Genomic DNA, 16,075 nt, shown 5'->3' with positions numbered 1-16,075 from the left:
GTTTAACAGGCCTGGGGGAGGGTGGAATTCAAGGCAAAATAATTCATATCCACATGTGCAATGGAGAACAAGAAGGTCCCTTTTTGTATGAAGATATCCTTGTACCTACCATGTTTGACATAAGACTAAGTAAGCAGAGCAACATATAAATCTTTCGAACTAATAACTGGGCTGATTATTCAATTTATCTATAATACTTATAATATTCTGTTACGGTCTTGACTAAGCAATTTGCTTTTCAAAAGATGTGCAGTTAAATCGATGGGTTTTACATGTTCAAAGTGTTTCTATTTTAGAACTTTATTTATTACCAATCTCTTCTGGCATCTGCAGGTCGAAGATTACTGTCTGAGCAGGGTAAGATTTAATCAATCAGTAATGAAACAGAACATCTGTGAGATCTTTGGAAATAAATAAGCCAGTTACTTTTCTTATACTTAGATAAAAATAGGACTCTAGTCCTCAAATAATGAAAAAATACAGGAAACTCTGGCTCTTTTCCATTAAGGTGAAAACATATCTCATGACTTCTATGTAAGAGATTTTAGGAATATTGGTTTAGAAAATTTCCTATAAAGTACAAAACAAAATTTTATCATTTCTTGGGTATTCTGGGTCATGTTATTTCTGGCTGACTAACCATACCAACTTCAGTTGGGTTTTAAAGTACCTCAAATATCCGCCTTTAGGTAGATAAATCATCACGTTAAGATTTATAATTTCACAAATATTTTGATAGTACTTTCCCTAGGAGAAAATATACGCTCAAGAATCTTTTGAAATATTCTAGAAGTATTTATTTTGCTTATCGGACTAAACTCTGCTGGTAGAAAAAAATAAGAATGTAAAAGATAATTAACTCCCCCAATCTTAGTATCTTGGCATTACAAACGGTGACTGGTTAGGTAGGCCTACTTGACAACAAATGAAAACAAAGAAACTAGATGACATGATCTCAGTTTAATCAATCAAATGCTCATTTCAAACAAATATGCTAATTGATTTTAACCGATGAACTTAAAATATTTTCAAATAAGCAGATGACTACAGGTCTATAGTGGGATTAACAGAAAGCTGCTTAAAATGTTCAGTTGGGACAGTCAGTCAAAAAAGCATGGTGACACCACTGCCTTGAAAATTGGGGGGGAGAAAAAAGAAAAAAAATTATTTGAGGACCTGACTGGTTGGCATATCGACAGCTTATATCAAAGCTCAGCTACAGCACACTGAGTACACAGAACTGGATCAGTTCATACCTGTTGATTAGTGCTTGAAATAAGCTGATTTTGAAAGAAACCTAAGCTCTGCCTTGACGTAGGCTCATCTTCAGAATGGGCTAACTTCAGAATGCGGTCATCGCTATTCCTAATTTCAGCACACAGGTTATGTGATATGAAGTGTTCCTCCCTTTCAGAAAACTCAGAATATGGAGGAACGAGTTTAAGCATCTGAAGGCCAACAATACCTTTCAGCAGCGCCTACTGAGAATGGCAGTGGACTTCAAATCCTAGAACGCATTACGCCTCTTTCTCCTTAATGCAGATTTAATGCTCTATCAAATGGAATATCTGATGTTTCTTAGTTTTCTAAGCCCTTACAATTGGCCTACCAATTATATTAAATATTATACTAACCCTAGACCCTAAATTTTAAAATTTACCATGTATTACAAAATCCTCTTGTGCATTTGTTAGTTAGAATATAGAATTTTCTCCCTCATTTAAATGCCTCTGCTTTTGTCCTTTAAAACTTCACAGGGGTCAGGAGTGATATTCTTTCAACAAGAGTACACCGTGCAGTATCTGTTAAATATTTATGTGTAGTTCTCGCTCACATTGCCAACCGAGACCGAAAAGCCGCTGGTAATGTACTCACTTATTGGACAGTGGGAAGAGCAGGAATGGAAAGAAATCACATGGACCATAGAAGTTAAGAAAGCCAGCTGAAAATCTTACCTGTTCAAGCTAAAAATAGAGGTACTTTCAAGGGAACTTTACCACACATTTATGAGCACTCATTCCCCAGGACCCTGCCATATCTGTGTCATCAGAAGACAATTTTAGGATCTGATTTCTTCAGGGAGAGAGCCTAGCAAAAGGAATCCTCCACAGCCTGAATGAAGCAAGGAAGCTGTGACCCAGGGGCAATGCACGGTTTCCATAAACCCACAAAACTGCTCACCCTGCATCTTGGGCTTCATGGGCTCGGAGTATAGATAACAAATTATTGTGCTGTAAGAATTCACATACAGCCGGGTAACTGCCAGAGACAAAAAGAAAAGAGAAAGAAGCATCTGTTATGAAATTGTCAAGAGTAGCACATTTGTCTGTAACATCCCACCCTATGTGATTCGATCAGACATAATCAAATATACATCATTCATGAAACAAGCCTCACGGCTCTCAGGACAGGTTTTTTTACCCTGTGGCACAGAAAGCACCTGCAGCTCTACATTTTACGTAACCAGAAAGGGCTGAAGATGCGTGAATTGGACAAAGAACACAGGCCATTATATAACAGCACTAGAGGAATGTCCACTCATAGGAAACATCAATATTATCAAGTATACATTTAAGTACAAGTGAACAGGAGCATCAATATAACATGAGAATGGAATTGAAAATATAAACCTCGATCTCGATTTTCTCCAAGAGAGCACTATTTGTATTTGGATGCCTGTGCGTGCCTGAGTGCTCTACAGAGTGGACTGAGTTAGGGAGTGGGCGAGAATACAGTAACTGATATATCACTCAAAATCTAAACAGAATTATTGAATTCACAGGTTTTAAACTGTGTACTTTAAATTTGATCAACAGAACTGTATCTTAAGACTGCTGCCTTACCTTGACTTAATAAAAATATTAAATATATAATCAAGATGATTTTGTCTGTTAAGGAAGTCTCAAAACCAAAGAGGAGATCATTATTCAAAATGAAATTCAAATTACAAACTGAACTTGTGGAACCCTGGGCAATCACATTGTTTCTGCTCTACAAATTTTTCATGAGATAAATGTATGTCATAAAAATGAATAAATTTTAGGTGTTTCAAATAAAGGGACAGCAAACTTATGCTCATTTTAATATAAACAAGCTGCAGAAGCTCAATAGAACCTAAACTACATGCACTATAAGAAATAATTCAGCAATGACTAAAAATAGCACTTTGAAGAAATACTAGTGTATGTCACTCATATAATTTATTATAAGAGAGAGGATGAAAATAGTTTTAGGGGTGCCTGGGTGGCTCAGTTGGTTAAGCGTCTGCCTTCAGCCCAGGTCATGATCTCGTGGGGCTCCCTGTTCAGTGGGGAGCCTGCTTGTCCCTCTCCTCTTCATTCCTGCTCTCTCTCTTGCTATCTCTTTCAAATAAATAAAACCTTTAAAAAAAAAAAAAGAATAGTTTCTATGTTACAGATTTTGTAAGAATTCCCTGATCAAAAGGAAAAAAATATATATCATTAATATGGCACACCATACTAGAGATGTTGATTATAAAAAGGATTCAGTTTTTTGCAAAACTGGAATCTGAAATCAAAAATAGTCTTTGTGCCTGTGCACACATTTATGTGCATTTGTATGCATATGCATATGTGTTCTAGAATATTCTATTAATCTGCTAAGGAGAGAAAAAAAGGAGACCTTCATCAGGCCTTTACTTCCTAGTTGTCCCAGGTCAGTCCAGAAATATACCATGTTACTGATAAACATTAGTGTAACCTACAGACTGGAGAAGATGGCCCAGCCTATGCACATGGAAACATGTCCATAACGGTACCTAGACCAAGGGCTGACCAACATGCATCTTCAAAGACTTGTCTTCCACCCTAGGAAAAGGTGAGTATATCACCTTTGAGATCAACATGTGAACAAAAAAAAGCTTAATTGCTGAGACACGGGTTGGTCTTTAAAAAATAGCACATTTGGACATACTTAGCCATAAAGTGCCCAGCCAATGAATGACAGCATAGGATGACCCAGTAAATGTTCCTTCCCTATCTCTTTCAGCCATTGATTTCTTGTGACCTTGAAATACTTCCTTAAAAAGATAGTTTATTGCCTTGTTGTACCACTGAAAGACAGAGGTTGTTTGTCTAGGTTTGTCACTTTTTGTCCTTGGGCAAAAGGGTTGGCAGCACTTTTTAAATTTATTTTTTCCTTTTGTTAGAACCTATACTAGATTTATGAAAGCATAATTTTAATATATTTTCTTCATGCTGAGTTTGACACACTTATGTGTTTAAAGTTTCCCTCATGGAAATATATATCTGATTTTTTAACGGTAATCTGAAGAAAATAAAATTAACCTTGCAGCAATCTGCTAGGTTAATAGCATTAAGTGACGAACACTTGTATTATTACTTGGAAGGAACTCATTTTGATGAAAATCTTTAGAAATTTAAAGGCATACATAATCAAATCCTCAAACTCTCTAAGAATTACAAACATTTTCCTAAATAAATTTAGAAAACACTTGAATATCATCTGGATTCACATTATTGGTCAACTGCCTGCCTGGAATACATTAAAGTCTTTGATAATATATAGTAACAAACAAACAACTTCACAAGACTTTTATGCTTTTCAGTGGAAATGATGATATAAAAAGCATTCAAGCTAAAAAGCACTACAGAAGATATGTGTAGAATGATAGAGAAAGTAGGGTTCTGAACCCCTAATATCACGGAGGAAGCTGGAAAATCATTGATTCCCCAATAATCTGTCAAAGACTGACTGGTGACTTTGTTCTATTTGTTAGAAGATTGTATTAGGCACAGGGAGGGATGGTATGGTAAGTGTAAGGTGTAGTTTCTGTCTTGAGGATATTTATTACCTAGGTAGGAAAGTAAAGCATTTATTGAGACGTTATAGAATAAATAATGTACACTGGTCTGAGGAAATTTTCTGAGAAGTTTCTATCACATGTTAGATCTTTTGTTTTCTTTTTTCATTTTCTTCGCATTAATGAGGTGAAGCTTCTGAGATATTATAACCACCAACAAGAAAGAGAAAGAAAGCCCAAGCATGGGCCCACGGCCTCCTTTTGAACACAGGGCTTGCTGGATCTCAGTCCTACTCATAAACCTATCCATGGGCACCCTTGTCAAGCAAACGTGGTATGATTTCATTTAACCCAGTGTCCTGGACATGTCTTGAAAGAAGACTTAATGCAAAGATCGGTGAAGGCCAGCTTCTAGTTTTGTGACACTCACTTACCAGCATGCAAAAAAAACTGTTTGGGGAAAAAGCTAGACTCTCTGAAAATGTTGTTTTTTTTTTTTTTTTTTTTTTTTCCTCTTGGAACATGATTATTCCTTAAGCACTAGAGAATGCTTTCCTCTGAGTAGAAAAGGAGGTGGAAATTTCCATGGAATAGTGGGAATCCTTAGATCTGGGTTCTTATTCCAATTTCCTGTGTAAACTCTGGAAAATGGCTTACCTCTTTGAGCCCGAATTACCTCACTGGTAAAAATGCAGGTGGTAGGACTTATATCATAGACTCGAGATAAAGACTAAAGGAGTTAGCAATATATGTAAATTCCCTAGTCCAGGGCCCGACTGAGAGTGGCAGACATTTAACAACTCCTAATTTTCTCTCTGCTACCATGTTGTGGAAGAAAGAACGCAGCACAGAAGTGAGTCAGCAACCCCAAAGTCTAGTTAGTAGCTGTTGCGAAAAAGGACCTATAGCCCTACAACGGCATCACTTAGGCCAAGTCACCATCTGGGGCTTATACCTAACCTAATGGAAGTTTCAAGTTTCCCCAGAAAAGTAAATCTTAGCGGGTCAAACAGGAATGTTCTGACGTGCTTCGGTGAGGTAATCTGTCATATGGGCCCTCTGCCTCCACCACAGGCAGATGAGGTAATCTGTGTGAGACCCCCCTTTCCCCCCCAAAGCAATGTGACTGGCCTGAAACAAGACTTTATTTATTTATTTTTTTTTGCTAATAACCCCTCAACCCACCCTCCTTCCTATAAAAACCTTCCATTTTGCCCAGCCCTTCAGAGCCCCTCAGCGCTGCCCAGGTCATGAATTGTTTAATAAAGCCAATTAGATCTTAAAATTTAATCCATGGATTTTTTTTTTTTTAGCACTGTTAAATTTATTAGTTGTGACTCATGTTAGATCACAAAGGCAATGACATATGGGGAATACTAGATAGGAAAGGAGTTAGAATGAGAGCGAGAGAGGGACGGATGCAGACTGAGCATGAACAAAGGTAAAGAAGGTAGAAAAGGGAAACATGAGAAATTTGAGAGAAACTGTTTTGGTATTAGATAAAATAGATATTATTAGACTCACTCTGTTTATTCTCTTATTTTTGTTCCTTCCTATATGAAACTATGTTTCAGACCTTGAATTAAACCTCCCAGGTTTCTGTCTCTTTAAGATATAGCCAGCCAGCATCATTAAAATGCTTTCTTTATAGCTTTTATGTCTTTATTTCTACTGAGTATTTTTTCTTCTGGAAAAGCCTACTCTTCCACCAAGTCTTGGCTAAGTTATCCCCTATAAACCCTTCCTCTCAAACCTACCTCACTCTGAGGTGTGGAGAACTGCTGCATCCACCATGATCCCATAACATATTTGTCTAAGATATCATTCATCATGTTGTAGTGTAAATTATGTGTATATATCTGCGCTCCAGCAATACTGAATGCCTTAAGAGACGGACATTATTGTATTTGTCTTCATATCCTAAATGCTTAGCAGCAATCTGTCAGCTTATCAGAGCTTACACTCAGTCGCGGGAGTAGTCTCAATGGGGCAGTCTAGCAGGTGATAGATGGAGAGGTTTCTTTCCCTCACGGGGTTCAGCAAAGCATAGGCAGGCAGCTCACAACCCCTGCTGAGGGGCCAGGAGGAAGCCTCTCGTGCCTCCATGGTGTCCTTACTTTCTCCCAGCCCAGCAGTAAGGGAGGACTCTGACTGACTGCCAAGCTCCTCCTCTGCTTCTGGGGGCTGGGCAATAGGTCCTAAGCCCTGGGGTGTCCCAGCGTCACCTGGATGCTCTCAGGCATACCTGTTCCCAGGGCTTCCTCTGTTTTGTTTTGTTTTTCCTTTGCCCCAGGGTTCTCCAACTAATTTCATTTTACCCACTAGGTATCAAGCCTGGAAGGGCTCCAACTCTTCCTGCCAGAGCTTAAGTTCTCACTTGCACCTGACCGCAGACTATCTCAGGAGCAAATGAGCAATTTTTATTTAAGGAAAACATTTTATTGAAGTATAACATCTACACAGAAAACTGCCCAAACCAGAAGAGGGCCAATGGATAGATCTATCTTCCCCTTGTAACTAACACTCAGATCAAGTTCACAGAATGTGCATGGCCTGAACCCCAGCCACCCTCCATAGCTCCTTCTAGTCACCATCACCTCCTCACTAAGGGTCATGGCCACTCTGGCTTTGAACACTATAGATTAGCTTTCTGTCATGTTAAACTCTTATTTCAATGCTATTATCAACATGAGCTCTAGTATCAGGCTTCCTCCACTCATCACTATCCTTGTGGCATTCACCCATATCATTATGTGCAGCTTTGGTGAACCCCTTCTCATTCGCTGTACTTAGGGATGTAGATATACAATTATTATTCATTCTATTAAATAGATATCTGGGTTGTTTCCATTTCTTGGCTATTACGAATATGGCTGCTATACACAATCTTTTGGGTACAAACATGTGCACATTTCTAGTGAATATAAAAATACAAGTAGAATGGCTTAGTTAGATGTATATTCAGCTCTATTGGGGATGAGAGGTAGAAGGGGACAGATGGTCGTTTTTCTAGATGTGTTCTTTTCCACCATATTTTCATGAACACCACTTTCCCTGCCTGCAAAGAGCCTTCCCAGATGACTCTGGTTGGATGTGTTCTGTTCATCCTTTAGAGCTCAGATCTAATAACACTTCTACCATGACTTGTCCCTTAAATTCCAATCCACATGTGTTTGGGTTCAGCCCCCCAACTCTGTATAGCTGTGTACATGTGTGTCTGTGATAATCTCCACATTTCTCATAGCATTTCTCACCTTGAATTTTATTTGTCATAGTGTATGGGTCTTTGCCACTCAAAGGCACTCACCCTCAAAGGCAGGCACTCTGAGTATCTATAAAGCCTCACAGAAGGCATACATAACAGGGGCTCAACTAATGTTTGTTAAATAATTGAATGAGTGAATGAATTCTAAAAAGGATATCCATTAAGGAAGCCATATGACTTGGAGGAGGGAGTGAGAAGGGCATTGTGAAACTTAGAAGTGATTTCAATGAACTAAAAATGAAAATCTTGGACTCAGAGTGGGAATAAGAGAAGACAGTGTGATTTAGGTGCTGGTGATATTTTTAAGAAAGGGTCAATAAGATATGATTCCTGATTGGTAGTGATTTCCATGCAAAAAGAACAAGCAAAAATATCTGCTAGTCTCCATGACTCTTAATAGAAACTGTTAATAGAAATGGTGAAACTAGGAGGAATCCCCAGTGGGGAAGTAAACCATAGCCCTTTCAGGCAAGGTGAGTTGAGGTTAAGGTGACCATGGGACATCTAAGACAAAACTTCAAGCAGTCACCTAGAAATAGAAGTCCAGCTCAGGGAAGATAAACAGATGAAGAGGCTAGTTCTGGTAATCAAACCACAGAGTCTATACAGTTTACAGGGAAGCTAAGGGAAGAGGAGGCTCCAGGGAAAAGTGAAGAAAAAAAATGTTAGAAGCAGGAGGATGACCAAGAAAGGACAGCAGAAGCGGCAGGGATCTGCTGGACAAGTTAGAGGAGAATCAGGATGCAGGAGGAGGAACCAGAGGATCTCCAGGTAGAAGGGGTTGGCAGGAGCGTCAGCTGCAGAAGGGAAGGCGGGCTCCATGTGATGAGCAGACACATGGCTGATGGGTGATTAAGAGACTGGCAGTGATTTGAGTGAGCCTCGATTTGCAGCTTCAAACGAGCTTTTAAAATGACTGTCAAGCTGTTCTTTAAGGCTCAGAGTTTAGAGGAACTTCAGAAGGTCTGATGTAACTCACTCCTTTTGAAGTAAGCTAAACCTAGAACACAAAGCTTACGTGATTCATCCAAGGCAGACACAGAAACTGCCAACCCAAGCACCAAATCCAGCTAACAGCTTTGTTTGGTCTACATGAAAATGAAACTTTTACCTTCAATTTGTCAGGAGCCTCATGAATTTTTATAGTGTAAGGCTTGGCCTGTTTCAAGTATCTCAAGTACCTGTCAGGAGGTCATAGGCATGTGAGTTTGCAAACTGTGATCTTAGGTTACAAAGATGGCGGCACTGGGGCCAGGGCAGAGGATTCCTTCCCCGGTCATGCTCTCTTCTCTAACTCATGGCGGTGTCCATGCATTCTTACCGATACCATTTTCTGCAGAATCTCATTTTATTTATATCATGGCCCAGACACCATGTTAGATGAGGCTAGGGTGGCATAGCAAATTAAGTATGCAGACTCTATATAAATGCATCAAATAGAACTGGGAGATGTCAATCAACCTAACTGCTGACACCTCAAACAGGCGCAAGGTCATCAAGTTTCTCGACCAATTTTATCGCTCTCCCTTGTGCCCCTAGGTCCCTGCGCTTGATAGCGCAGCCACAAGAGGATGCCTTGACCCCTCCAAGGGAACTAAAGACAAGAATCAAAAAGCTCTAAGAGAAGGAAACAGTCGTTTTTTCTTCTCCTTAGATAAAACAAAATCCAGACTGCTTTGCTATTCATCAGAGTCTATAGGCTATGGATTTAAATATTCAGCATTTGTCATGGCCAGCGATACTAAAGAAACTCTAATGAGAGGAGTTAAGCAACCACTTTGTTGAGAACAAAAGTGTGAAAACATGAATAATCTTCTAATTATCTAGTTGATGGACTTTATCTCTAATGTAAACACATCTGTGTCTATATTGACAAAACAAAAATACCATAACTTTATATAAGTTCAGTACAGAACATCATTTAGAATATGATTTCCTTGGGCGCGTGGGTGGCTCAGTGGGTTAAAGCCTCTGTTTTCGGCTCAGGTCATGATCTCAGAGTCCTGGGCTCCAGCCCCACATCGGGCTCTCTGCTCAGCGTGGAGCCTGCTTCCCTTCCTCTCTCTCTCTGCCTGCCTCTCTGCCTACTTGTGATCGTTGTCAAATAAATAAAATCTTAAAAAAAAAATATATGATTTCCTTGAACAGCTGACTCAGAAAACTAATAGAAGAATGTTATATATACTATGAATGAAAGGAAAGGTCAGGGCAATGTGCCTCAACATCAAAGTCAAGAGGTTTGGCTTTTGTTTGCTGTCATAGTATTGAAGCACAGCTCAGCGGTATCAAGTAAGTAATTTAAACACTCACTGTATGATGAGGGATTCAACACCAGATTTTAAAAATCAAAAACTTTGCTTTTATATATGTCCACGACATTTATCTTTTCCTTAAAACTTTTAGCATATTTAATAAAAGATTTCTTCTACATTAATTACTGAAAAGAAACCTTAGGCTTTGCAGAAATGATTTTACAATGCTTCTTCATTCTACCCAAAATAGACTCATTTGACCTGGAGCCCAAATTTCCAAAACACAGAAATGATTTGTAACCTTTCTGATGAATAGGCTCAGAGCAAACCGCTTTATTAATATTTATAATAAAAAGTATTCTCTGAAAGACGCTTGACAGTATACAAGACTTTCTGTTCACAAACTTATTTTTCAATCACTTCAACAGATATATAAAAGGCAACTTTTTCCCCCTGTAAGGAAAACTTAAGATATGGAACAAAATGTTCCACCACTGAACCAGCTCTGATCAACGTTATATTGACGCTGATGGCTGCTGGCTCTCCAGACAGAAGACAATCGCCTGTGTCAGAGTCGAAACATTGAGAATGGGCAGATTCCCCTACACTGGCAAGTGTAAAAATTACTGTCACAATATTGCAAAGTGGCTCGTCAAAGGGCTAAAAATAAATTTACTATGGTCCTTATGTACTGATTGCTATGTTAATTTTAATTTACCCAGGAAGTCTAATAAACTTAAGAAAATTTAAGAGTAACTTCAATATCATTTCATTAACAGATTTAAAATTATTTTCTTGATTTAAGTTAAGAAAACAGGTAAAAAATGTTTTAAGTGATTATATAATTGAATGAAAAATCAAGGCTGGCATTGGATTTTTTCCTACAGTTCTTGAAACAACACATCTTCTACTAAATTCTACCATCTTCTTCAGCTGCCTCGCCACTCATACCACATGCCTCTTTTATGCCTTTTCTATTCTGCACAGTTATTATATCTGTGTATTTATACAAATGTTTTATTTATCTTTTCCTTTTGCAAGTGCTAAGAACCCACCTGAACAAGGCTTGCAAAGTGAACCCTTCATTTAGCCTTGTTTCTTAGAGAAGTTGTATAAACATCATGAACACATCGAACAACCCATGAACTGATAACTTAGAACACTGATGAACCAAGTGTGCTCCCGAAGGCGAGCCGTCCGTCCTCACCTGTAGAAGTACGAACACCCCCTGACTGTGTTGTGAGTGAAATGTTCCTGAGTCTTCTCATTTCCAAAATCCTCCAGGGGGTCTGACCACAGGATATCACACATAGGTCCATAAGCAGGTGGTTCTTTGAATCGGTCTAACTAAGAAAAATAGAAGATAGAGAGCAAAATACTAATCTTTGGAAGCTTGGAATTCAGAAAGTAGAAGCGTTGTTGAAGTCCCTGACTGCCTCCCCAGCTCTGTGTCCTGTTGAGGGCAGCCCTCTTCCTCTCTTCCTGTTTGCTCTCCTGCCTTCCTTCCTCCCCATTCATCCACACTTCCTCTCTCTCCCGCTTTCCCTCCTTCCTCTTCATTACCTGTCTTCATCTCACTCTTCACCTCCTTCGTGTTTCCTTAATCCTACTCCTTGCTTCTCTTTTCGTCTCCTAGTTTACTTTTTATCTTTTCTTTTGCTCCTCCTTACTTACTTGATCTAAATATTGTAGTCATTACCAGTTGATGTCACCCTGTGTTTCACTTCTGAGGAGGAGCTTTTATGTTGTCTTATCTGTGGGGAAATTTCTGTCACTGCCTCCATTAAACTGAGGCTTAGAAATCTGGATGCCCAACAACGTATCGGGTTTATACTGAACGATACGACTTTGAGAACAAACGGCTTTCATTTTAAGAGCAGCCACTTGTTACACTGCATTCTGGATATTCATTATTGGGGCCTATCTAGTTTCGAATTAGAGTACAAGTCTGTTGTAGTTTATCTTAGTAGTTACAAACCAAGAGGAATGATAAGCAGTAAAATAAACCCCAATTTTGCTGGTCATTCTTCAGCTCACAATTCTAAGCTTTATAGATTTACCAGAACCCTCATATGAAATCCATTTTCGAGCTATAAATGTTTAGCAAGGTCATATTTCAATTTTAAAAGGTGTATTTATTTAGAAAGCAAGAGCAATATAATAACTGGAAATGACATTTCACCAACAATTTTATAACACTATCACTTTCCGGTAGTTTATCCTGATTGAATTGCAATTAAAGAATCTTGGGTGAAGTTAGCAGACATTATAGTCTCTTAAAAAAAAGCATAAAACAGCTGTGAAAACCTATTAAGAACTGATATTCTTCATATTCAATACTTTAATATTTTTCAAAAACCCGTAGGGAAAGGTGGATATATAAGCCTGGCAGCTGGTCAAATTCTTTTTCCTGATACATAAAAGGTGACATAAATAATGGTTTTGCTACACACCATTTTTTACTAATATCTAAAAGGAATGAGGCAATATCTCACATTTTCAACACTCAATGAAAAACTTCAATAAGCAAAGACCCTCTATATTTCAACCATTATGTTACCCATAAAATATTCATTGCAAACTTAGACTTGTTTAAGAGACTTAAATAATATATGCTTTTGGAATAGTTCATCCAAGAAAAATAATGCTTGTTCATAAAAATACAGAATTTCTTCCTAAGAAAGAAGAATTTATTATTAGGGATAGAACAGCAAAGGAGGGGAGTCCTTCTGACTACTCGGAATTCCCAGCTAAACGTCTGGTACAGCAACCAGAATACAGGACTCACTCTCAAAATGTTACAAAGTGCATTCTAAAATTAATACCACCAACAGGAAGAAAAAAACAACTACAAAATTAATTAAATAAAGTAAGGGTGGCAGAAACTCTGACACAGGGCAAAATGCAAAGCTAAAAATCGTTTTATGGCTAAGAGTAGAGCTTAATGACATATGTGAAAATTGAATGGAATAGCTGAAACATGTCAAAAAGCAAATACTGGGGACAGTGGGTGATAGTTTTAAAATTTACTTAATTTATGATAAGAGTTTATGTAACATAATAAAAGTCCATCTGATTATAGAACTCATACAGAAAGTGAACCACTCTCTCCTTCAACTCCATAACTACAGTTCAGTGTCATGTTTTTCTCATACTTTCAACAGAGAGCAAATACCAATGCTTCGTGTGCTACAGAATTCTAGAAGCAGATGGATAGTGGTGTCTTACAAAAAAAGACACAGAGAAGGAAGCAAAGGTTTATTTAATGTACTTCTGTTTGATTTTAAAAATAAAAATCATGCATTTCCTTTCTGATGGGAAACTAAATACTGTATTATTTTTACACTTGAAAACTTGGACCTTAATGAGAGTATTAAGATAGAATTTGAATGTTTCATTTCCTTAAATATAGTTTTTCCTTTAAAAGTCAGGGAACTTTTCAAAGAATATTGGCAAACCAATAATAATAATAATAATATATAAAAGATTTTCTCTCCTGCTACATAAAACTATCTCATATTATCACATATTCTCAAGAAAAAGATAATTCCATACTCAAACTAACTCATCTTTCTGCTGACTAAAACAACTGTTAATAGCCAATGTTAAATTAAGTAAAAAATACCTAAAAAAAAAAATCAGCTTTCACTTATCCACTCATTACAGTCAACAGGATATCACAATTGCTTTGGTCAGAATGTTGCTTTAAAGTGTTAAGCGTGAAAATAATAATTTTAAAAAAATGATAATATGGATATATTTAAAGGTCGACTTGTGATATTTTCTCAAGAGTGAAGCAACATTTTCTAGCTCTAATAGACTATGAATGTACAATGGGTTGCTTAACACCAGCCAAAGGGGGAAAAAGGCATCTATTTTTCAGCAATCAAACATTATACATTTCAGTGACACATATCACATGGTAAAAGGAACCCTGAGGTTTTCGAGATTAAAAATCCTTTCAAGTATAAATATATTTTTCTTCCTGAAGAAAAATGAATACAAAGAAGAGAGCATGACAACTTTAAATTACTTCAATTCAAAAGGATAAAGTTCTTGAAAAAGACACTGTTTTCAGTTTATTAATGAAGCACTCAGAATGACGAGGCTTCAAAACAACAGAACTTACTTTTCTGATATCGTCTAAGGTGTTAATCTCGGGAGACAAACCACCGTGGACACACAGGAACTGCTGGTTCATCAGGGCAGCCAGGGGCAGGCAGTCAAAGGCATCCATACAGGCGTCATAGACACGTTCTGAATACTTTATTTTACCTTTTAAAACATGATTCAAAAAACAAATAATTGACTCATGATTTCACAGCTAGGATAATTTCCATGAAACAGTTTTTTTTTTTTTTTTAATGTTTCCTTCCCAGCATCAAACCACTAGCATAGAACTACACATTGCCAAGTCTCAAAGCATAATCAAATAAGTTGCACGTTTCGAAGAGGTAGAGTACATGTTTCAGCCACTATCTGGAAGTGCAGTGTTCCTATGAAGCCATCTTAAGCCGAAGCAATTATCACTCACTGATATGGAAAAACTGGGGGGCGTTCCCAGATCCAAAAAAATAACCTCTTAGGCTTTTCTGATATCCTAAGACACTACTTGTAACGGATGCACAAAATAAATGGAGATAAAGCACAGATGCTCACACACCCAGTTCAAAGCCCTGGCGGCTAGATGGTAAGGTGCAGAGTGTAATTCCCAGGGAAGGGGCGTGGTGACCGACTCATTGCTCAGGCCTGAGCGCTGTCTCCAGAAGTGCTCGCTGCAATTGTAACACTGACCACTCGCTATTTTTGTTTTTCACCTTTCTTCCTAAAAGCAAAATTCTCTTTGGATTTCTTTTGGTTAGCAATAACAGGTACTAATGTAGGTTTTCATAAAAGCAAAGTGACATAAGACAAACTTTCAAAAGGCGGGGAATACCTGCATTATTAATCCTTAGATCTACTGTTTTACATTTTTGTTGTTCATCCCTATTTTACAGTTTTTAGTAACTTTTTATATGGCAGAGGCGAGAACTTTCGTATATATCCTTGCTATCGATCTGCAGCTGTATCTCAAAAATTATATATACAAACAACTAGGAGACCAACAGAAACATGGGCGTAAAGCTGGCTAATTTTCCTAAAGGAGATGGCAAGAAATTTTCTAAAGTTGTTTCCATATCACTGCACATTGCTTTTCCCTTACTGACTTATAGCTAATATTCTGAGAAAAGTCTCTGTACTCCACTGAATAGAGGGCTAAATGACAGAGAGAAATTTGTTTCACTGGACAATAGGGAAAATTAAGAGATGAGGAAAATGAAATTTATATGAAGTACTCCTCACTTCTAGTATTTATGTCTGAAGGAAGACGTCATCTCTAATTTTGTAAAATCCACTAGAGGCTAGTAAATCTATTGAGTCCCAAAGAGGCACAGTTGAATTTGCCCTCCATCTGCTTTTCTTGAGTGATTTGAGATGAAAGGGTAAAATTATTCCCCTGAATAGTAGTATTCTGGCTATTTTTAGAAACTAAGTTAATCATTGGTTCTTAGCACAAATTACATCAAAAATTAATTTGAATTTTCAGATCGCTATATAGAAAATTTATAATTTAAAAAGAAATTCTGAATTCTCTTCATTGCCTAGAAATGCGTAGAAAGAAATATGGAATGACATAGAATAAAATGGTATCATTTTTTAAGTTTTTGACTTTTAGGCAATGGATATCATCATGTGCTCTTGGTATGAATTAAAATGACTAGCACATATGGCATT

General features: G+C 37.6%; 1 protein-coding gene across 5 annotated transcripts in view; it reads right to left on the bottom strand.

Annotated features, from left to right (window-relative positions):
• The window catches only part of PPP3CA (protein phosphatase 3 catalytic subunit alpha), a 322,846-nt gene that overhangs the window by 56,016 nt on the left and 250,755 nt on the right, over window positions 1-16,075 (bottom strand). For all 5 annotated transcript variants that reach the window (XM_045992725.1, XM_045992700.1, XM_045992690.1 and 2 more), the window contains 3 exons: window positions 14,430-14,575; window positions 11,508-11,647; window positions 2,182-2,259 (listed from right to left, as the gene is read on the bottom strand). In XM_045992725.1, the coding sequence (XP_045848681.1) occupies window positions 2,182-2,259; window positions 11,508-11,647; window positions 14,430-14,575 (364 nt within the window). The remainder of the gene's footprint in view (window positions 1-2,181; window positions 2,260-11,507; window positions 11,648-14,429; window positions 14,576-16,075) is intronic.

This window comes from Meles meles, chromosome 2 (assembly GCF_922984935.1).
Source record: "Meles meles chromosome 2, mMelMel3.1 paternal haplotype, whole genome shotgun sequence".
Lineage (NCBI taxonomy): Eukaryota > Metazoa > Chordata > Mammalia > Carnivora > Mustelidae > Meles > Meles meles.
The sequence above is the reverse complement of the archived record's forward strand: the minus strand, read 5'-3'. Positions and strand labels throughout refer to the sequence as shown.